We start from the raw sequence: 23,629 nt of genomic DNA, 5'->3' as shown, positions 1-23,629 counted from the left end.
AAAAGGAGTGTGTTTTTGGTTGCCAGGGCAAGACAACCCTGCACAGATTACCAAAAATAAAACAGCATTAAGGGACCAGTGGGTGGAGTTTATTTTTACAGAGCATCAACGGAGTTGTGCAAGTGCTTGTGTTTGTTCCCCTGCATTTCGAAGATGCTTGTTTTACAAACAAGGTCCAATTTGACGCCGGATTTGCACATCGTTTATTTCTTAAGGATAATGCAGTCCCAACGAAAAAGGGTCACGATCGTGTGTTGGAACCACATGCGGTGAGTAAAACTGCTTCAAATATCTCTGTGTTGTTAACTTAGCTATCGGCGCGTGAGCACATCAAGTAAACAACATGCGATGTTGTCATCAAACTGCACTTTCCACATGTACAGCTTAAAAAAAAAAAAAAAAAAAAGACGACAAAGAAAGTGGAACTTAGTCATTTTCCAAAACCGCTAAGCAAATATATACAGTTTCAGTACATACCACATAGAGACTGATTGCTGATGCTGCTCTTGTTCAGTTTCAGCCTCTGGATCTGATTCTGGATCATAAATATACGCTGAATCTGACTGTTAGCCATGGTTTGTTTTGGTTGGTTTTGTCCTCAGGTGTCACAGCTTCCAAACGCTCTCAACGCAAAAGCTTACTGGCGCTCGTGATTCTTTAGCTCCACCCACACGTCACGCCCCCAGCTGCTCGTGTTTTTCCGGGAAAAATCGGTACAGACTATCTTTCTCTTATGAATATAATAAAACTAAAGACTTTTTGGAGTTATGAAGGATGCAGTACTACTCTATAGGTACTCAAGATTAACAGGATATTGAGTGAAAACGAGCATTTCACCCCCCCTTTAATCTCATATAGGTTGCATTTGGGTTTGAGTTTACTAACCTGCTAACAGAATAGTGATTCAGCTGCCTGTGTATTTTAGTATTTTACTCTGTTTTCCCTCATTTCGTCAACACTGTTAAGAAGATTTAATTCTCGTCATGAGAATGATCATTTTCATGTGCAATTTAGTTGACGACATGAGCACTCCCTGTTATTTAAATTGAAGGGCCATCATGCTCTTCTTGGAGAAAACCATTCCTTGTTGTTTCTTCAGGGATGGCGTTTGATTAGCCCTCAAACAGACTTTGATTTCTGAATGAACCACTGAAATAATGAATTCCTTTCATCTAAAAAAATAACAACAACTTGAGGGAGAGTAGCAGTCAAAATGTTACAGGTTCTCCAGATCTGTCTTTCCTCCACCACGCTTCTCTTACCCTCCCTCACCTGTGCTCTGTCTGTAATCTCTTTAAGAAGTCTCCGTCCCGGGGTAAATCAGATTAGATTTAGTGCTTTTTTCTATAACACTCCTCCACCAGCCACCAACAGCTCCGCCACAATACTGAATAATGAATCTGTGCGATTAACATGCACCGCCTACAATATGCGAATCATCTATAGGGTGTACAGTATAGAGTGCGTGTCCTGAAAGACAATCTTTGTGGTTGTTGCCTGTTTGAAAGCGGTTGTGTAGAGGAGGAGTCAGCATGTGCCTGGTAGCTCCTTCCTCTGACCTTGGCTTCAGAGAGATGGAGAGAGAAAGAGGACAGAGTGTGTGTGTCTGTGAAGCGGTGGAGCTTATTCCTGCACTGCAGCTGTGTATATGATACCCGAGTTAATGTGGCACCAACAGCTCTAAATCCACTTGGGAATTGCCAGAGAAAAACAGCGCGAGAGAAGAGGAAGGAAAGCATGTCTGCAGCATGTGCACGCCGCAGAGAAGCAGCACGGTAAATCTCACTTGCATTGAATGTATTTGTGTGTGTGTTTGCATGTGTCAGACCAGTGCTGCAATGTTGACAGGATCTGAAGAAACCTATATTAGTTCAGATGCTCGATAGTATGTGGAAAGAGCTGAAAAAGCAGCTGTTGGGTTGTCATTCTCAGTGTATGCTTTCATGGAAACACTTTGACTCTGTATACTTAATGAATGACTGTATAGTTTCATGAATATGTGTAAACGCCTATATACAGTAGTTTCACAGTGTAATCAATGACTGAATGGCTGACTAGAGGAAAATCTGATCGATCCTCTTTCTGCAGCACTTGCCTTGCGTTCTGTAATCCTCTGCTATCAAACTGCACAAAAGTCAATCACCGAGACATTTGAGAGGAGAGAGATGGGAATATATGGATTTTGATACAGATCAATTATTTTTATGATGATACTTCAGAGTTTTGCCCTCCATTTACGGTTGACATGAGAATCATGTGTCAATGACCTCCGATAAATCGGGAGATTTCGTTTTGAGAGTAACTTCTTGTTCTTCTTCTACTTACTGAATGCACAGTTTCCATGAACCGCTTGTGAGCATACATGTTTTCTTTGTTTAAAGTAATAGATCAATCTGAAATTACAATTCTTTCATCATTTAATCACCTTCAAAAAAAATTCTTCCACAGAGCACAAAATGAGATGTTTAGGTGAATGTTCATGCTGTTCTTTTCTGTACAATGCCAGTGAATGGTGACCACTGTCAGTCAAACTAACAAAAATGAAAAATAGTACTATAAAAGTGGTCCATATGACTTGTTTGTCATCCAAAGTCCAAAAATAGCTTTACGTAAGAATCAGACTGAGATTTAAGTGAAGTTTTTTTTTTTTTTTTACCTCTGAACTCTCAAAATGTTAATATTTTTACTATTTAATTTGTGTGCATATTGAGATGTGGCACTTCACAAGCAGTTATGAGTAACCAGAACATATAATTATAAAAACGTTTTTGCATCATTGATGTCAAAGCTGCTGTTATATGTCCTGGTGTGGGGAATTAGTTGTGAGGAAGATTAGAATATACCTGAAATATACATTTTTGGTGTATATGTATATAAATTTATGGTGTCATACTTGACATCTCCTGGTTACCATTCAGTTTTTTTGACAGACTTTTCATTTCATCAAGATAAAAGAAAGATTAGTTTGACAGTCACTTTGTCTCACCCATAATCCCCCACTTTCTCCCAATGGGTAGCATTCCCAAGATTTAATACTAGACTGACCCTGTCTCCATTTATTTAGACACTATATCAGTATGTGCTTTAGTGCATTTAATAAAATCTAAGCACACTTGCTGTATCATATTCTTTCTTAAAGACAACACACAGATGTGCACAGATTATTCTGTCTTTAATTTAAAATACAAGTAGGTGCAAGAGGGTGAAGAAATCTGCCATTAAAAGGATTTGAACACCAAAATCATGCTTAAATAGTCTCCTTATTATTGCATATAATCATGAGATATCAAATCAGGCATCATCTGCGAGCTCATATAATGACTCATTCTCATGTGGGCGCTTAGAGGTCAAACTTTTCATCTGGACTGAATTGCACGGCTGAGTAATGAATGGAGTCAGTGCAGTTGCTGTAATCTTTTGTAATGTGCGTAATGAAGTGCTTTACTGTTTGGTGTTTGTTGCTGACTCTATGGAGCACTTTAATCTCCGCCCCTTTTACTCAAAAGCCAATCAGAATGATCAGTGGAGTCAGTGCAGGAGCCACAGACTACTGCAAACACGTTTTGTTTACCTGTTTGTTACCTGTCTGTACCTGTGTACACACACACACACACACACAAACATACACACATAGTATCTATATTTATCTTTGCTTGATATAATACAGATAAACATACATTCAGATGATACAATATAAGGTAATGCGATTTACAAAATTGGTGAAATTAAACTTTTATTTCTTTATTTTTTTATTTACTCAAAAATATTTGATTTTGTATTATCAATTACATTAATTGGAGGGGGGTACACTAAAGATGATCTCAAAACGTCCAAGTATCAACTAATTTTTCACTCTGAACCTGTAATATATTCACTAATTACAACAATATAGTTTATTTATTAATATAGTACACTAAATATTACTAATCATTTATTATACTAAATATCACAAATGATTTATTGCACTTTTAATGATTTGTATGAATGCTATGTGGGTATATGAGCAGCGCCAAGGTGGCAATTCAATTAATTTAATTTCAAGTGTAAATAAAATGGCTTTTATAAAAATATCTGTTATATTAGCAATGACCCATTGAGTTGAGGAGTTAAGGAAAGACGTGTGTATAAGTGGAATGTGATAGTGAGGAATAATAATGTGACAGCAATTTTGCTGACTTCACCCGAAAATCTGCAACACAGCCTGTCTATGCGGATTGCTTTTCTGTTCCCTATTCCATGTTCATCTCTTCCCCATGTGTCCAAAATCAGCCTGCAGTCACCAGAAATAATTTCCCTTCCTCAGATGTCCACTGTCTGGTGCCTTCTGGAGGTGAGCTGACTCCTGTGTGGGTCATCGGGGTCATTTGAGGAGCAGATATGTGGGACGGACAGTCTAAGACGGGTCATTTGCACGCTCTATTCGATGTCTTTGTTCAAGCCGTCACATGCAGGGAGACCCTCAGGGCCTTCCATGAGCTGTGTGAAGAGCTGAAGCTGCATCCCGGTGGTCAGCCGCAGTTCTACCACACTCTGAGGAGCAGACTGCACTACTGGAAGGCCAAAGCACTATGGGCCAAACTGGATAAAAGAGCCAGCCAGAGAGAATACATGAGAGGCCATGCTTGCACCAGCACCACGGTACAAAGAGTCACCCGCAGTGCATTGCAAAAGGGAGTTTTCTTCACTAGTGTTCTGACATCTGTTTCACATGCAGGTTTTGTTTTGTGTTCAGTGTCTGATCATAGGTGCAGGTCCGTGTGGATTGCGGACAGCTATAGAGCTGCGGTTTCTGGGTGCCAGGGTGGTTCTGGTGGAAAAGCGAGATACTTTCTCACGGAACAATGTTCTTCACCTTTGGCCATTCACCATCCAGGACCTCCGTGGTTTGGGGGCCAAAAAGTTCTACGGGAAGTTCTGTGCTGGAGCCATAGACCATATCAGTGAGTTAATGTGAACTTAAACTGTGAAGTCAGTTGAATACACATTTGTGGTTTTATTGCAAACAGTTTATCAGTGCAAATTATTCCAGAGAAATAAAGATTGCTCCACCTCTGAAACAACATCCTTTCCAGGTGACATCAGGTGACCAGGACAATCAGGAGGCTATTGATAAATGCCCACTTTTCACAATCATTTTCACTATCAATTCCCAGTGAATAAAAGTCCCAACCTACTTTTTCCCCACTAATTATTTAACCAATCAGTATTGGTGAATTTTTTTTCCATCTACAATTTACTATTTATTTACTATTTAATAAAAAAAAAAACATTAAGTATTTAATAAGTAGATTTATAATATAGTATATTTCATTATGCTGTTGCCTAAATATTTGTAGTATTTAAAATAATTTATTATTAATTTGCTGTATTTAGACTAAAGACATGGCACTTTCCATCATTTCATTATTTTAGATTATTCATGTCATGTGTTTTATGATTTGAAAGTCTACAAATATAAAATATACTTTGAAAACTATTTAATAATCTACTATGCAATTTATCAAGTTGAATCATATATTTTTAAAATGCTTAGTTTATTATTATTATTATTAATATTTTTTTGTAAATAAGACAATTCCTAAAAACACAATTTTGGTAGTGCTTTTTGAACGCATTTAATATGATCATATATTGGCTCTGATTGTGTTGATTTCTAGTCTATTCCTGCTATTTACCTACCTTTTCTTCTCATTATTTATTCTGTTTTACCCGTTAACATTGAAACGGTAAAAAGAGTAAAATCGTTTTGAATGGCATTTAATGCAGATTAAGAGCATTTAAATCCCATTTTCATGTTTATTTGATTTGATCAACATCTATGTCTGTGCAGGTATTCGTCAGTTGCAGCTGATGCTTTTAAAGGTGGCCTTGTTACTGGGCGTTGAGGTTCATGTGAATGTGGAGTTCAAACATCTAGTGGAACCTCCAGAGAACCAAGAGAAACGTAAGAACATAACTGAATGCACTTTCACCCTAATTTTAACTGCTGACTACAAAACAATAGTTGTTTTTGATTGATTTTCACATTTGTCCTGTTCAGGTGTCGGTTGGCGAGCAGAGGTCCACCCCAGCTCTCATCCAGTCAGTCAGCTGGAGTTTGATGTGGTTATTGGGGCAGATGGTAGAAGAAACACCTTACCAGGTATCTGCGAAACACCCCGGTCTCAGGCCTGTTGTGAAAACAGATGATCCAATCAGAAATGCAACCAACGCTTCAGTCCGTGGTTAATATGTCTTCCTGGTTTCACAGCATTTCGTAACTTTAGTTCCCCAGTACCCTGCTCATTTTCAATGGTGTTCCCTTTTTATCTCTCTCTCTCACACATACATTGTTGCACACAGTTTGTTCTCTAATTTGTTTGGCGATAGGAAATGACGCCACTTATATTGTGGTTATTAGTGGCATGGGCTAAAATAAATCCTTCTTTTTTAACTTGCATAGAAATGTAAAAGATGTTGTACAGACTAGAGAAAACAGATCATGAAAACATACCTAATGAGATAATATATAATGGATTTGTGATTTATTAGCCAGATATCGTCATCCAGAAATAGGAATATATTAGGGAATGCATAGTGTAACACTAAAATGAAAAGCTATTTTATATATTTAGTGTCTCTTGTTATCATGACAGTGCTGTCAAAATATAATAAAAAGTAAAAATATCATTTTGTGCAATGTCATCATAAACTGAGGAACATCAGATGCTTGAAAAGTGTCTAGTGGTGGCAAGAGGCATATCACGTGCTTCACAGTCATCTGTTACAGACAGTTCCTCTATTCTAATTTTACTCTGTTTTGGACGTCACCAATTCGTTTTCTGGGTTTCAAAGCCTCTTTATGAGGGTTTTATTTGTCTGGGTCTGTTAGGGTTTCGCAGGAAGGAGTTTCGGGGGAAACTGGCCATTGCCGTCACGGCGAATTTCATCAATCGCAACACCACGGCCGAGGCTAAAGTGGAGGAGATCAGCGGTGTTGCCTTCATCTTCAACCAGAGGTTTTTCCAGGACCTTCGGCAGGCTACCGGTACTCAATTATTTCATTGTAACTAAAACATCACTACATTATAAAGATACAAAAACTTATGTGTTGCACTCAAATGTATTTTAAACAACTAATATAAATGTTTGTATAATTAAGCATGTCTTTTGTCTTCTCAAATATGAATAGGTTATCATGTGTGATTATGTAAACAATAATGAGTTTCAGTCAACATCGTTTCTGTGCAGGAATTGATCTGGAGAATATAGTATATTACAAAGACGACACTCATTACTTTGTAATGACCGCCAAAAAACAAAGTCTTCTGGAGAAAGGAGTCATTCTGCGCGTGAGTCTAATGTTGTGTGCGTAAATCCGCGTTTCACACACATTACTTTTTTGAGTGATTTTTCGTTTGTGTATTTTTTTGCAGGATTATGCTGACACTGAGATGCTGCTGTCCAGGGATAATGTGGACCAGAATGCACTGCTATCATACGCCCGTGAAGCGGCTGATTTCTCTACTAACCATCAGCTCCCTACGCTGGACTTTGCCATCAACCACTATGGGGAGCCAGATGTGGCCATGTTTGACTTTACCTGCATGTACGCCTCTGAGAACGCAGCGATGGTGTGTCAGCGCAGGGGACACCCTCTGCTGGTCGCTCTGGTGGGGGATAGTTTACTAGAGGTGAGAGAGCAGAGATCACTTAAAAAATGCTACTATTAATATGTTTCTTTGCCTTAATTCCTGGAGAAAGTCCAAATTACCTTAAAACAAGATAAATTAATCTGAGTAGAAATATTGCATAGGATATTAAGGCTTGCTTTTGGTAGGAAAGCACAAAATTTCGGTATCCTAATCTGTGTGTGTGTGTGTGTGTATATATATATATATATATATATATATATATATATATATATATATATATATATATATATATATATATATATATATATAAATGTTATTCTTTATATATATATATATATATATATATATATATATATATATATATATATATATACTGTATATATTTTTTATTATAAAATATAAATAATTGTTAGTTTTTTATATATAAATATTTATACTGTATAAATTTTTTAATTATAAAGATAATAAAAACATTACATTTCACATTTAGACTATATTTGCACTACCTAACAATCAACAAAAACATTCATAATTTAATAAATAAATGTATATAAAATGCATAATTTTTTTTCAGCATATTTTTTTATTTATTATTTTATTACATTTTAATTTGAGTTCCAAAATGAGTATCCATATAATTTTTTTTTTTGCTAAATCTCAAAAATTAATATCCATGTTTGTCATACATAGTGATGTATATTGTAATGTTTTGATGCCTAAATTCGCATGCAGCATTTTATTTTATTTATTATATAAAAATGAAAAATACCAAAAAAAAATTTACAGAATTTTAATTTGCAATTATTTTGACCATAATATCATAATGATCAAGTTTTTGGTATCCCTTGTTTTAAAGAATATAAATGTATATTTGGCACCCAACTAATTTTGGCAAGTTTTATCAAAAAAAAATAATAATTAGTCATTAAAACTAGTTATTGTAATAAAATAACTAATAATATAATAACATTCTGAAAACATCTGCGATATTTTCCTGAGTTGTTTGCTCTGTTTTTCCTCATTTTAAGCATTTAAGTATATTTACTCAGCTCTTTTTCCTATAGCCGTTCTGGCCAATGGGAACAGGAATTGCTCGGGGCTTCCTGGGAGCCATGGACACGGCCTGGATGGTTCGCAGCTGGGGTCAGGGCAACACCCCTTCACAGGTTCTGGCTGAGAGGTCAGATTCTGGATAAAGTCAAGGCAGATTTATGAACAGTTTTGACAATATAGGATTCTGTTCTTACACCCCCTCTGTTTCTTCCCCGTCTCAGAGAGAGTGTGTATCGGTTGCTTCCTCAGACAACTCCAGAAAACGTCAGTAAAAACCACAGCCAGTACAGCATGGATCCAGCTAGCCGCTATCCCAACATCAATATGCAACTCATCGGCGCTGCTCAGGTTAGAAACTTTCAGTTCTGGTCAAGTCACAATCAGTGATGGTGATCATGATGATGTTGAACATATGTGTACAGGTGTGTCATCTCATAGACACAGGTGAGGGGCCAATTCTGAGCCTTGACGCAGTCAGCTCTCCACACCCAAGACTTACACGCCAAGGTATGTGTAACCTCATATATACTGTCTCCCACATATACATTCATACACAATCTAACATGCTGTCTGTGTGTGTAGAGTCAGTCGCTCGTTACAGTAAGCTGCTGAGCTGGTGTCAGGAGCAAACACTCGGTTACATGAACGTGTGTGTGATGGACTTCACAACTTCCTGGAGGAGCGGCCTGGCCCTGTGCGCTCTGATTCACAGATTCAGACCTGACCTCATGTGAGTTCACACTCTTTACTCTGGGTAAGAACAAGGGTTGTGGCCATGTGGTAAAAGATCTGGACTGGTAAACTGGTTTATTTCACAGATTGGTAAAACTATGAGTTGCTGCTTTCTATTGCCAGCATTTTATTGGACGAAAAATATATTTGTTGAAACTGTGGCACAAATATTTTTGGTCTGCTTCCCAGAAGGGGCCATTTAAATATGTATATTTGGTAAAAAATAAAACAATTATTAAATGTATTTATAAATAATATATTTAATATATTTAATTACATCATAATATAAATACATATTTTATTATTTTATTATTTATTTATTGACATGTGGTTATTTATTTCTTCACACTATAAAAAATAAAAATGTGGACATTTGTCAATAAATAAATTGCATATAAATTACATTTTCTGTCGGAGTAGAGGTTTTAAGAGTGCTATATTAATAAATATTTACTGAAAATATAAATAAATAGATCACGTGTCAGTAAAAATATGACATTTATAGTTATTTACTGACAGTGTATAGCTGTCAATAAATAAAATCAATTACATGTAAATTACATTTTCCATCAGACTTGTGTATTTGTTGACATATTTGATTATTTATCTATGTAGTATATATTTGTTAACTCATTAAATAAATGTTTATATACTAATGTAACTCTCCCAGTCCTCTATAGATACTTTTATATTGATGGCCTCAAGCTAAAAAGTGAAAATCTTTCAGTCCTTCAAAAGGAAATTTAGTAACTAAAAGTGTGGGTTGATTGTTTTATTGCATTGAGGTTTTCTGAATGTGTGACTCTGACACTAGCGTCTTTGTTTCTTGCAGTGATTTTGCGTCTCTGGAGGAGAGTGAGGCGGAGCTCAATGGTCAGCTGGGTTTGGACATGGCGGAGCAGGAATTTGGTATTTGTCCTATAATGACCGGCAAGGAGATGAGCACGCTGGAAGAGAGCGACTCTCTTAGCATGGTCATGTACCTCAGTCAACTCTATGAGCTCCTCAAAGACACAGCACCAGCTGGTGGTCAGGAATAGGGCATTATTTGTTTATTTTATTTTTGTAATATTTCTGACCTTTTATGTTTATTTATATACACACTTTTTCTCTCTCTCTGACCAGGAAACCTGAGCTCAGAAGAGAAAGCTGTACTGTTCTCTAGCACCAGGTCACCCATCTCACTGCTCAGCAAACTGGGACAGAGTCTGTCCCGCAAACGCAATCCCAAGGTCCACACACACTCACAATTACACAACAGTCTTTTATCAGCCGTTACCCATATATTAAGATGTGCTGTTTTTCAGGATAAGAAAGAGAAGGAAACCGATAGTGTTGGAAAGAGAAGGAGAACAAGCCAGACTGGCCAGTCAGAGGAGGTGAGTTGTTTTGACACATCTCATCTTCATCTATTAAGCATAAAGTTTATGTTGATTCTCTGTGATATTTTCCTGATATAGGAGGACGTTCCTCATGATACCAAAGAAAACAAGACTTCAGAATTAACTCCTGGTTCAGAACCAAAGGTCGGGGAGGGTCACAGCAAGGTTCGGTCCATGGCGATGCAACTGCTGGCTAAATTTGAGGAGAACTCCCTGTCAGCCTCAGCCACTGCAACACGCCGACAGGTGTGTGAGTATTTATGCGATGCATATGTGCTTTTACATGTAAAAAGGTGTGTTTGCTTGTACATGCATATGTTTGTTTACAAGTTAAGCTACACTATGTCCTGATGAGGTGCAACACAATTTTTATTTGTTTGCTTTCTTAAAAAAAAACACAAGCTGGAGAAAGGATATAATGCTTCATCTTGTGAATCTGTTTTAATAGTCACTCAAAAAAATTGGGGATAGAAGATGGAGTTTTAAGTTTTATTTGTGATAGTGTTACACTCTGGTTCTGTTTTAAGTAATGAAGGAGCTATGTGTGTGAACTGGGGCTCAACAGCCTATCAGGGACTGGAGGCCATGGGACATTTTCTGAGGGTCTTAACGGAAGAATCTCAGACAGGATCATTTATTATCTCTATCTAATCCTCTATGCTTCTTACTGACTTTGCCTTTGACTGACATGTTTATTTCTATTGATTTATGGATGGATGGATGGAGAGAGAGATTCACTTTTACTGTCAAAATCACTTTTAGAATGATTTCTTTCCCCCAGTTGACGATGAAAACATTTACAGACAGTTTTCAATCAAAAAACAGTTTTACCAATAATATAGCTGTTGTTATGGTTATCTTGATAGTATTCATTTTTGTTGCCTTTCTCTATTTTTTTTAAGACCAATCTGTCATCTCCACACCTTTGTGCTCTCATACGTATATTCATACAATATTTCTTTTGTCTTTGTGATGGTTTTCATCTCAGAAGCATTTTGCATTCCTGCTTGATTTCCGTGCTCATCTTTTGATTTGTAGAGCTACATTCAGATGTATACGGGCGGAGTGAGCTCATTGGCTCAGCAGATAGCCAATCAGATTCAGAGTCAGCAGGATCAAGCTCCCATGAGGAGGGAGTTGGTAAGAGTTCACCTGTAGTTCTGTGTCAGATCTTCCCTAACAATGTATATGTCCTTGTGTCCCTTTAAGTGCCTTTATTACTGTGTGTGTATGAGGTCTGTAACCCAGCGCTGACATTTGTTTAGTGTTATTTTTACTAATTACTGTGAGTGTGTGAATTCCTGCTGTAATCCAGTTTCTCTAAGAAGGCTCAATACTTTACGCCATTGTTAGATTCATCACAACCAAAGTGTTGTTCCATGGAAGTGCTGCAATCAAATGTAATTTATTGAAATTATCAAACTTGTGTTTATGGCATTTGGTTAAATCGGTGACTTTGTTTGGAACATTCCATTATGTTATCCATATTTTATTTGGCATATTAATATTATTTTCTATTCAAATGAAAAAATAAAATAATAGAATGCAATATATGAATGAAATATTAAATTATAAAAAATAAATAACACAGTATTTCTAATAACTAATACTAATCTAAAACATTTTTGAACGCACACTGTCACCCCAGTTCTGTCCTGACTGCTGTAATTGCCCATGTTAAGCATCTTTATTTTGAGTTTTGACCCTTGGCTTCTCACCTGTAGGGGTCTCAAAAGGAGTTTCCTGTGAATATGGGCGGCAGCGATGTGTGTTATTTCTGTGGCCGTCGTGTTTATGTCATGGAAAGGCTGAGCGCGGAGGGAAAGTTCTTCCACAGGAGCTGCTTCCAGTGTGACCACTGCAGCACCACGTTACGCTTGTCCAACTACGCTTACGACCAGCTACATGGTGTGTGTTTCATACATTTGCAGTATTTAGGGGTTTTAAGATTTTATGCTCATATCAAAAACAATAGGTGTTAAGCTTTTTAGCTTGTTGTCACAAGATGGGCAATACAGTGTGTAAAAAAAAATGCCCTGTTGTTCTGTGTTCCTGTAGGCGACTGTTTTCGGCAAAACAAACTGCTCTTTTGTTACCAATGCACAGTCATAAGATCTGAAATATGTGTCTGTTGGGACAGGGCTTTTATTGTTGTGCGACAATGACAGTAGGGTGCACACACAAATTAAAGGCCCTCAGCAAAATGCCTTTTAAACATTTTTTAAAATAGGAATCAAAACACCAAAAAGTTCCAAGTGATAGGATCGTACAGATCACATGATTCGAATACTTCAAGTTTGCAAAAAGAGGTGGCATTCAGACAGACTTTAAACTACGGTATAAATAAGAAATCAACTCCCTGCATCAGCTACTTTTTTTATTGTACCGCTCCTTCACGTCTTATCCTTTCTTTTGGTTTGTACAGGGAAGTTTTACTGTAAGCACCACTTCAGCTTCAGAATGGCTCAGAGAAAGAGACCGGCCCCACCTGTGACCCCTCGACCTACTCAGGTAACCTCATCTCTCATCAATATCACCACTATACTTCTTTTAGATCCTCTATGTGCCCATTTTTAGATAAATATAACATTTAAATTTTTTGTTGTTTTACAGTACACATGCATTATCAGTATAATGACTATATATGTCAAAATGTCTAATAATATTATGTAAAAATAGGAAGCATTTTTTTTAATAGTATAACATGCACCATAGTTTGTAATTTATTTATTACATTTTTATTATATATATATATATATATATATATATATATATATATATATATATATATATATATATATATATATTATAACTCTATAATTTGTTTATTCTGCATTCAAACATATGAAATATAAAATATTTTTATATAATTTAGTTTACCATCATATGAAATAAAAATGGAAAGGAAATCATAAAAAAGTTGTAATATCTATTTCTTCGATTAAAACAAGTATTGTTGCTTTTATTGATGTGTAATGCAGACTTGTGTGTGTTTCTGTCTCTTCAGGCTCCCCCTGCTCCATCTTCGGCTTCCACGTCTTTTTCCTCTCTAGGGTCAGTGGGCACAGCCACCCCACCAGACAGCTGTTCCTTCATCGCCCACACAGATATGGTATCCAGCCAGGCCAAGAGATTGTGTGGTACCCCTGAACGCATTGAGCTGGAGAACTACAAACCCTGTCCAAAGCAACAGGACAGCCCACTGCAGGAGGTCCCAGAGGAGACGCTTGCACATCACAACCTCAGCACCAGCGTGCAGGAGAAGAACACAGAGGAGCAGTCCAGGTATCCAAACATACTCCTGTTATGCTACTAATATTTACTGGCATGTTTTCCCTGGCTAAATCGGTCTCTTTTTGGGCTCTTCAGTAGCTCTGAGTCAGACCTTGAGGAGGAGGAGCTTGCCTGGAAGAAGGAGGAGGAGCCGAACATCAGGACCAATGGAGAGAGAGAGTTAGACCTGGGGAAGGAGCTAAAGGAGGAAGAGGGAGGAGAGAACCAGGAAAATCAAGAGGAAGAGGATGCCGAAGAGGAGGATGAGGAGGAAGAGGAAGAGGAAGAAGAAGGAGGAGGAGTTTCAGAAGAAAGTCAAGACGAGGGAGATTCTAGTGATGGTGGGTGTTTGTTTCTATTCAATTTCTTTAGAAATGGCTCTAATAAAATGGGCAGAGTAATCTTGCCTGAAATTGTTTTTGACTATATAGCATGTTTATTTCAGAAAAATTATCTTAAAGGGGGGGTGAAATGCTCGTTTTCACTCAATATGCTGTTAATCTTGAGTACCTATAGAGTAGTACTGCTTCATCCTTCATAACTCCAAAAAGTCTTTAGTTTTATTATATTTATAAGAGAAAGATAGTCTGTACCGATTTTTCCCGGAAAAACACGAGCGCCTAGAGGCGTGACGTGTGGGCGGAGCTAAAGAATCACGAGCGCCAGTAGGCTTTTGAGTTGAGAGCATGTGGAAGCTGTGAAACAGATCCAGAGGCTGAAATTTAACAAGAGCAGCATCAGCAAAGGCGGTATGCTATGTGGTATGTACTGAAACTGTATATATTTGCTTAGCGGTTTTGGAAAATGACTAAGTTCCACTTTATGTCATCTTTTTTTTTTTTTTTTTAAGCTGTACATGTGGAAAGTGCAGTTTGATGACAACATCGCATGTTGTTTACTTGATGTGCTTACGCGCTGAGAGCTAAGTTAACAACACAGAGATATTTGAAGCAGTTTTAGTCACCGCATGTGGTTCCAACACACGATCGTGACCCTTTTTAGTTGGGATTGCATTATCCTTAAGAAATAAACGATGTGCAATCCGAAATGCAGGGAACAAACAAAAACACTTGCACAACTCCGTTGATGCTCTGTAAAAATAAACTCCATCCACTGGTCCCTTAATGCTGTTTCTCTTTTGGTAATCTGTGCAGGGTTGTCTTGCCCTGGCAACCAAAAACACACTTCTTTTGTGACTTTTCGCAACGCTCTCACTCTGATCAGGCTGTGCTCAGCCTCTCAGTGCTGTGCTATACGGGAGCGCGCGCTCTTCCGGGAGAAGTGCCCTCGGAACCCATATAAGGAAATTCCGCTCCATCTAACGTCACACAGAGCCATACTCGAAAAAAACTTTCCGAAACTTGTGACAAACCGGAAGAGGTTTTTTTGGAACAAAAATACTCCTTCAAACGTACAACTTAATTTTTGAAACTTTGTCCATGTTTAGCATGGGAATCCAACTCTTTAACAGTGTAAAAAACTCAGTATGCATGAAATAGCATTTCACCCCCCCCCCCCCTTTAAGATGAGGTAGAGTTCAATTAGATGTCTTTCTTTATCTATTTTTGTGTTATAGTTCCACAATATGTTTATGTGTTTGTGTGCAAGGTGAATGTTGTCATGCTTGTTTGTTTGTTTATTGTTGTGTATTCACCACTGTATGTGTGTGTATTATGGGATGTGTTGATATGTAGAGGGTGAGTACTGCCCTTGGCAGAGGGAACGGCTCTCAGGGGTGTGGCTTGAGGAAGAGGAGGCGGAGTTTGTTAAAGGTAGTACCGCCTCTGAAGACAATCGATGGCCTTCATTAGCCTTAGTTGCATTATTTTAACCTAAAAGATTTGTTTGCCAGTTATTTCATTTACATGATAAATGGTGCATTTTTTATGTTTGTATATTTTGCAGTTGACATTTTTTGTTTTTGGTTATGCTATAGAAATATTTTGCAGTTGTTTTAGTTTGCCTGTTTTATATATTTTGCAAATTGGTATCTAACTTGAACCGTGTCCTAACCAGGCACAGCATGACATGTTTTCATATTGTAATTTTTCTGCCCACACAGAAAGCAATAATGCTGCACAATGCAAACAATCACTACCAATCCTAACATATTTGCTATGTGTAAGATTCTGAACCAGTAAGATTTCACTAAGGGGTGAGGCTTTGTAGTTTGCCACAACAGAAATAACAAAAAACAATGGTTAGCACATACTTTTAAAGATTTGTATACTTTATAGATACTAGACAGTAAAAATTTATGCACAGGAAAAAATGTCCACAAAAATGATGCACATGGTACAAGTAATGTGAAATGTACCACATTATGGTCATAACAGTAGCAACAGGTAGATGCACACTTATAATAGAAACTATTTGAGAAAAAAAAATGACCTAAAAGGCTGCAGTGCTTCCCCCATAAAACAATTTTGTTCAGAAGATTCTAAAACTAATCTAGAAATTCTTTCAAATTTTCACTAAACTTTTTTCTTTATCCCTTCATTCTTTAAATAAGCAGAGTCGTTTGAAGGACACAGTGATGACACCAGCTCAGTCGGAGAGTCCACACCATGCAACCAACAGGAACAAGAAGAGTCCATTTCAATCCACCAGCCACCTGTAGAGTCCCCACCCTCTTTGAAACCACCAGAATCAGGCCCCACTCCCACATCTGAGCTATCGACGAACCCTGAGAACCCACCTGTCAAGAGATTAGAGGTCGTAGAGGAGTTCTGGCTGAAGAGCGCCGAGATCAGGAAGAGTTTAGGCCTGACTCCGCTGCCTAGAGAATGCGACCCCAAACATACGGCAGCCCAAACATCTAACGTTAAAGAAAGTTTTTACACCTCAGTCGCCTACATACCGTCGTGCAATATAAATTCTGCCTACCAAATGCCAAGAAACTGCGACTCCAGCTCACAAATGCAATCTCAAAGTACATCCCCGCCTGAACCATCTCACACTATGGAAGGCGATGCAGGTGTTGCTTTAGAAGAGACGATAGGCCGCTGTTCTGTAATCCACAGACTGAGCATCACTGTAGAAGGTTGTGTGATGGGGGACAAGCAGGATTTGGACCTTAATTCCACCTCATTTGGAAATGAAAGCATTTTAAATCCAGACACAGGTCTTCTGACTCCTCCCTACAGCCCATCTCACTCCCCTCTCGTCGGCAAGCAGTGTTGCGCCCTTCACCATTCTGAACCGATACTGGACCGAGAGGTTATCTTCTTCTCATCGACCTGTGCTATTCCTGTTCCAGAGCGGGGCAGCTTTAATCCCGACCTCGATCAAGCTCGGAGTCTTCCTCGGGATGAAATAGAGATCCTGTGTGGAGATGAGGAGGAAGAAGCTTCCAGACTGCCGGAAAGATCCGGTGTCTCAGAAACCGGAGACATGGCCAGCCAGATGGACAACTGTAGGCTGGAGCACAGGAGGACGCTTCCAGACCGGATGGTCGCCCCACTGCTGGCAGGGGGACCCGAGGTCAGGCTTCGCAGGTCAGAGATTAAGTTGTGGGGGGCAGACACGTGTGTGGAGGAGAAAGAGAAAAAGTGCAACTCGTTGTTTTCACCCTGTAAAAGCAGGAAGAGCGTGAACGCAGTGACTGAGACTCAGCAGGAGCCAGGAAAGCACAAGTCCCTCTGGAAGACCGTTTGTTCGGTGTATAAGAAGGACAAAAAGAGGAAGGAGGCTATGATGGTGGCAAAAACTTTACCTGCTGCAACCAACGCCGAGAGCAAGCGGAAAGTGTCGGGAATCAACAGAACCTCAGGTGAGATGGATGGATAGATGGATCTATAAATAAACTATACCACATGCACATGACTTTAAGGCTCTTTCTACATTGCAGACTTGTGTTTCCGAAAAAATCCAAGTTTCTCTGAAGATACAGACTTGTCCTGCCATGCTCTTCTAGAAAGATGTCCTCTTAGGGCTCAGGTAGGGTAAAACACTCTTGTCTCCTTTCTCTGAACCTTAAGGCCACAACATTTAACATTATTCTGCATATTTTCAAGGGCAAAATACAACCATTTCAATAAAAATCAATGCAACTGGAAATTTCACAAAGTTTATCTGTTTGGTTTGAAAGAGACTTCTGTGTTAGCTGTGCTTCATATATTGCCACATTATTGACAGTAAGACAATGAAAATTTCACTACCTTTAGAATAAAATGGTAAATTTTTGCTGTTGTGTCTTTAAGACTTTTATAACTGGCCTTTTCCCTTTCCAAGGACTTCAGAGTGAGTCGCTTTTGAAGCTTAGTTCCAATAAATAATTTTTATCTGAAAGAACATGATTTCACAGTTCAGTGAACTCTTTTATTTTAGAAAAAAAAATCAAGGAAAGTTTGATTTCTCACAATATGACGTTGTTGTTGTTTTTATCTTTGCCACTCATTTTACATTTGTAATTGATTTTTGTCCTTTACATTTTCTCATGGCCCTCTTCAGTCTTCAAATATTTTCTATATACAACAATACGCAAATCATTGACTAGCATTTATCCGTGACTCCTTAGAGCTTTATAGCTGGAGTAATGGAATAATTTCACGCTTCATGAGTTTTCCTATTGAAAGTTTGTGGCAATTGTCTTTTTTCTAAACATGCTCTCAGCTGAAGGAAGAACTGTCTGATATCAAGTCAGTCCTTTTGAAAGAAACAATATATGAGAACGTGCATGAAGGCGATGAGGTATCAAATATGGCAATGAATTGTTTTCACTGATTTTAGATCGTGATGTTTAAAGTAGCTTGGAAAACCGTTTCCTGTGATTAGTAGATTTGTATTTTGTAATGGAGTTTGTGCTGTGTTTAGCCTTGTTTAGCTGTTGTACTGAAAATAAAATACAGATTAATGGATTATTTATAGATTAATTCAGTTTCTGCCTCTCTCTCCCGAGTCGCTTTACGTGCCTCATGCGTTGGCATTCAAGAGGGCATATGCTGTTAAGGTAGCATCTTTTTATTTCACATGTTGAGCCCCTTCAGTCTTTAATCCCATTGGTTGAATCTGCAACACTCAGCATCTTGTTCCTTAATAGAAACGCACTGTTTTGCCAGAGCTGCCGACCAAGGCGGCCACCCCAGTGTCGTAATGTCCGTCAGAGGTGGTAGGTGTTTGGGTGATGTTCCCGGACCCTTCCAGCATAAGTTTCTGTACCACACTGTTTCAGAGAGCAGAAACGGAGGAAGAACTCAATGCCAAGCTGACACGCCGAGTGGAGAGAGCAGCACGCAGACAGGCCAAGCAGGAGGAGCTGCGGAGGCTGCACAGGGCACAGGTCTGTGTGTGACGTCTTTAAAGCATGCTTGCTTATGTGTCTCTTGAACAATATGTATTTATTTTTGTATATGTCATCTCAGATAATTCAGCGTCAGTTGGAGCAGGTGGAGGTCAAGCAGAGGCAGCTGGAGGAGAAGGGCATTGCTGTGGAGAAAGCACTCCGAGGCGAAGCAGGTACCTGTCAATCACCTGTCACCTGTTCTTGTCAAACGGATGAGCCTAAGGAATAATTAAATTTTACAATAATTTTGCAACTTAAAAATATTTAATTTTATTTGATACATTTAATTATATTTTTTACATTACTTTCAATGCCATTTCATGTAAATTGGGATCAGTCCTGTTCTTAATAATTTTTTATCTGATAAATAATAATAACAATTATAATAATAATAATAATAATATAAAAAAACAAAAATAAATATATATATACTATTTTAATTATATATATATATAATTATTATAATTATATATATATATATATATATATATATATATATATATATATATTATTTTAATAATAATTTATTACATTTTTTTATTTAATATTTTAGCCATTTTTGCTATATATATGATGTATTATGAAATATCATCATCCCTGATTGTTCATATTCATTATATGTTAATTTACAAAGTCTTACATTTATCAAAAACTTATTGCCTATCATATTTTAATGTTCACGGCATTAGCGTATTTTCATTAAACACAGAGACAGAGCAGTGCAGGATATTCTGTTTTCTTTGACTTTTAATGGTCACAATCCTCATGACTTGTCCTTCCTCATGATATAGACTTCTGGGGAGACTCTAGTACATCTAACCTTTTGGACATACATCTGGGTGGTATGTACGACGATTTGACTTAGCGCTCATGCTAATGACACTAACAAACATGTTAACCATTTTACAGACTCATTAGTTAATGTGTTAACACAAATTAAACAGCCGTTTTAGGATCTTTATGTTAACATGGTGGTTTAAAAACAGGCTTTCTGGCTTTTTTCGTGCTGTGGACCTTGTCCTGTCTGCTTGCTGTTAGCTTTGTGTCTAAATTGGATCTTGATGCTTGTGGTAGCATTAGTTAGCTTGTATCGTCTGCTGGGTGTGACTGTATGAGATGAGATGTATATGGCAGTACTGTTGGAAATACAAGCACAGATTTTAGTTGGAGTAGGTGGTATATTTTAAGAAGCTATTTTAACTTTTACTTTCAGTTAAACTCTCCAGTGGTTTAGTTTCTGAGACAGTTAGACCACTGCCTGGACATGAACATCCAACTCGACCTATTTTAGCTTCGCACCTCACATTCCTCCACTCTTCCCATCCTTGCTTTGTTGCGTTCCTGAATTCCTCCTCTTCCTATTTTTTTTCTGCCCCTCTCTGCGGTCTTAGTAGAGCCCTTTCTAGGTTCCCCTCGTAGAAGGCCTGTCTTTCACTGTCCTTGCTGTTCCTCAGAAGGTAACACCTCCCCAGCTTCCTGTCTCACACCTCTAGTGTGGATTTTCTTTTAATAACAACCATTTCTAAATCCTTTTACCCTTCTCTCCTCTTTTTCCTCTTTCTTCCTTTGTCCTGCTGGAAGAAGCCAAAGCTAAAGGGACAGAACACGATCATTCAGTTTATGTCTGTACAGTCTTTTTTCTTTATGTAGTGCAAGAACCTCCACTTCACCAGCTAAGTACGTTATTCTCTCCTGTAATGTCAAATTTCGTTCTGTAACCTTTCGCGATGGAGTTGCATGGGCATGACACGTCATTGATCTGCATGGCTGTCAGTATATCTAAAATGTCACATCCTGTTTTATTTGGGAATTGTTGGGAATTTACATGCGTGATGATTTATGTGCGTGCAGATGTTTTTTTGTATTATTGTCTAGTGTGTTTCAGTTCACTGTTTTTGTCTGCTTGCATGTTTATATAAAAACGCTACTGTTCAAAAGTTTAAGGACACTTTTTTTTATTTACTTATTTTCAGCAAATGATGCATTGAATTGATCAAAAGTGACAGTAAAGGCATTTGTAATGTTACAATAGTAATACAGTAAATGTTGTTCTTTTAAACGTTCTATTCTTTCAAATATCTTCCATAACAATATTAAGCAGTTTTCAACATTGATAATAAGAAGAATCAGCAATTTAGAAAATTTTCTGAAAGGTCATGTGACATTGAAAATTATTATGAGTTATGGCTGCTGAAAATAAAATTCAGCTTTGCATCACATGAAAAAATTAAATTTTACTGTATTAAAATTTCGTTTTTATTGTGTTTATTTGTTAAATAAATGAAGCCTTGGTAAGCATTGGAGACTCAAGAGGTTCAAAAACTTACTGACCCCCAACTTTTGAACAGTAGTGTAGTTTATAAGCAGGGTCCAAAATATTTTTTTTTATTAATATTATAATAAATAAATTAATTAATAAAGTATATATATATATATATATATATATATATATATATATATATATATATATATATATATATATATATATATACAATCAATTCCCATATATGTATTTATAATTTGTGTCTTTTATTTGACTTGCATGCCTTTCATTTTATCTCTCAAGCTATCATTCTTATATTGAGGGACCAAAGCCAAAGCCAATTTTTACTTGCATTTTAGCACCCAAATAGTAATAATTTGGACCCTGTTTAGACATATTAATGGATATGTATGTAAGTGTGTCCAGTGTCCCATGCTCCTCTTCTCTCACTTCCAGGAATGGGAAAGAAAGATGATCCTAGCTTAATGCATCAATGGTTTAAACTGGTGCAGGAGAAGAATGCTCTCGTGCGCTATGAATCTGAGCTCATGATATTGTGAGTATTCAACAGTTTTTGAATCTTTGACGAGTATCTGAACTGTGCGGACTGATCTGGCATTGTCTGATTACATCAGGAATCACATAATTGTCCAGCTTCTCAGTTTGGTCTGGTATTGTTTGATCTCTTTATTCTCATCTGTGTGGTCTGTCCACAGTGCACGTGAACTGGAGCTGGAGGACAGACAGAGCCGACTGCAGCAAGAACTGAGAGAGCGCATGGCAGTGGACGGTTAGAGCACACAGAGGATATTATTAGTTCATCTTCCCCTTACTCCATTGTGGTTTTCTCTCATAGTGGTTCTTTAATTAATAGTAACTTCACCGCACCTCTTTCTCTCTCTCAGACCAGCTGAAGGGGGAGGATGAGCTGGCGGAGGAGAGGCGTATATTGAGTGAGATGTTGGATGTGGTGGAGCAGAGGGATGCACTTGTGGCCTTGCTGGAGGAACAGCGAGTGAGGGAGAAAGAAGAGGACAGTGACCTGGAGGCCATCATGCTTTCTAAGGGCTTCAGTCTGCACTGGGACTGACTCGCACATGCACGAATCTCATCATAAGGCTTGAAGGGCTACTCTATGTCTGTTTGTGCAACACAAATACACAGATGCTCTTTTTCATTGGACCAGAGAGGCCCATCCACCTGGACTCTGGCCCGTTTGTGCAACTACATCGGTGTCTAAATAATGAATCCTTGGACACAGCAAGAGATTGATCCAGAGGAAGTCATTCTTTGAGGTGCAAAATACAGGCCCTGATTAGGAGAAATGGCAATGTCTTGCTGCCAAATACTACTGTTCTAGACTGCTACGCTACTATGCAAAGGAACCTCTTTTTGATCTCTTTGTTTAAGTTAAGGTACATCTGTAGTTATACCCAGATCCACCATGTTTTGACTTAACGGACATTAATATGGAATGGCATATATAACCATAATGTTAATAGACAGCACAGACTGAAGCATGTAAAATTAGACAAAATAAGACCTGTGTTTATGAATGAATCTTTTTTTTTTGGCAACCTGTATAAGCTAACCTCACACACAACTGTGCATTCTTAATATTCATTTATTGGATGAAAAGTGCTTTTTTTAACTATCGTAATTTTCTCTGCATAATCTGCTCGCACAGAATATATTTGAAATTTTGTTGCTGTTATATTTAATTCTATAAAACTTCCTTGCATTAAACAACCATTCTTTTGAGAAAAATGTATGGACAATTACATATTTAATTTGAAGTTTAGTCACCGTTTTGTTTTGTTTTTTGGCATGAAAACCATGAATGTGTTACACTTTGATTTTCTATATTTTTTTTTGTAGTAGTTACCGTTATAATGCTAAAATTAATAAGTAATACAAAAATTATGTAATTACCTAATTATTTTTCATTATAAAATTCCTATACAAAAATTAAAATTCATTTTATTAAAATTCAAAATAAGACTTAATA

The 23,629-nt window shown here is 37.6% G+C and overlaps 1 protein-coding gene across 10 annotated transcripts; it reads left to right on the top strand.

Annotated features, from left to right (window-relative positions):
* Positions 1-1,348: 1,348 nt before the first annotated feature.
* Positions 1,349-23,522, top strand: LOC113048312 (protein-methionine sulfoxide oxidase mical3b-like). 10 transcript variants are annotated; one of them, XM_026210057.1, is made up of 30 exons: positions 1,349-1,775; positions 4,304-4,638; positions 4,733-4,940; positions 5,831-5,944; positions 6,041-6,142; positions 6,872-7,027; positions 7,231-7,331; positions 7,416-7,673; positions 8,699-8,814; positions 8,909-9,035; positions 9,110-9,417; positions 10,252-10,448; positions 10,545-10,651; positions 10,727-10,798; positions 10,880-11,047; positions 11,840-11,941; positions 12,526-12,709; positions 13,227-13,312; positions 13,809-14,086; positions 14,171-14,415; positions 15,769-15,846; positions 16,587-17,571; positions 17,659-17,846; positions 17,925-18,013; positions 19,248-19,355; positions 19,438-19,531; positions 20,150-20,200; positions 22,078-22,177; positions 22,338-22,411; positions 22,527-23,522. In XM_026210057.1, exons 2-30 carry the CDS (start codon positions 4,378-4,380, stop codon positions 22,709-22,711), a joined length of 5,142 nt encoding a protein of 1,713 aa, XP_026065842.1. In that variant the 5' UTR covers positions 1,349-1,775; positions 4,304-4,377; the 3' UTR covers positions 22,712-23,522. The 10 variants fall into 10 exon arrangements, with proteins under 10 accessions (XP_026065842.1, XP_026065837.1, XP_026065844.1 ...); XM_026210054.1 differs by having other exon boundaries at positions 1,351-1,775; positions 9,110-9,194; positions 9,270-9,417; positions 16,590-17,846; XM_026210053.1 differs by having other exon boundaries at positions 1,351-1,775; positions 9,110-9,194; positions 9,270-9,417; positions 16,587-17,846.
* The last annotated feature ends 107 nt before the right edge of the window (positions 23,523-23,629 follow it).

Source organism: Carassius auratus, chromosome 29, assembly GCF_003368295.1.
Source record: "Carassius auratus strain Wakin chromosome 29, ASM336829v1, whole genome shotgun sequence".
NCBI lineage: Eukaryota > Metazoa > Chordata > Actinopteri > Cypriniformes > Cyprinidae > Carassius > Carassius auratus.
Note: the sequence above shows the minus strand (reverse complement) of the source record. Positions and strands in the feature narration are given on the sequence as shown.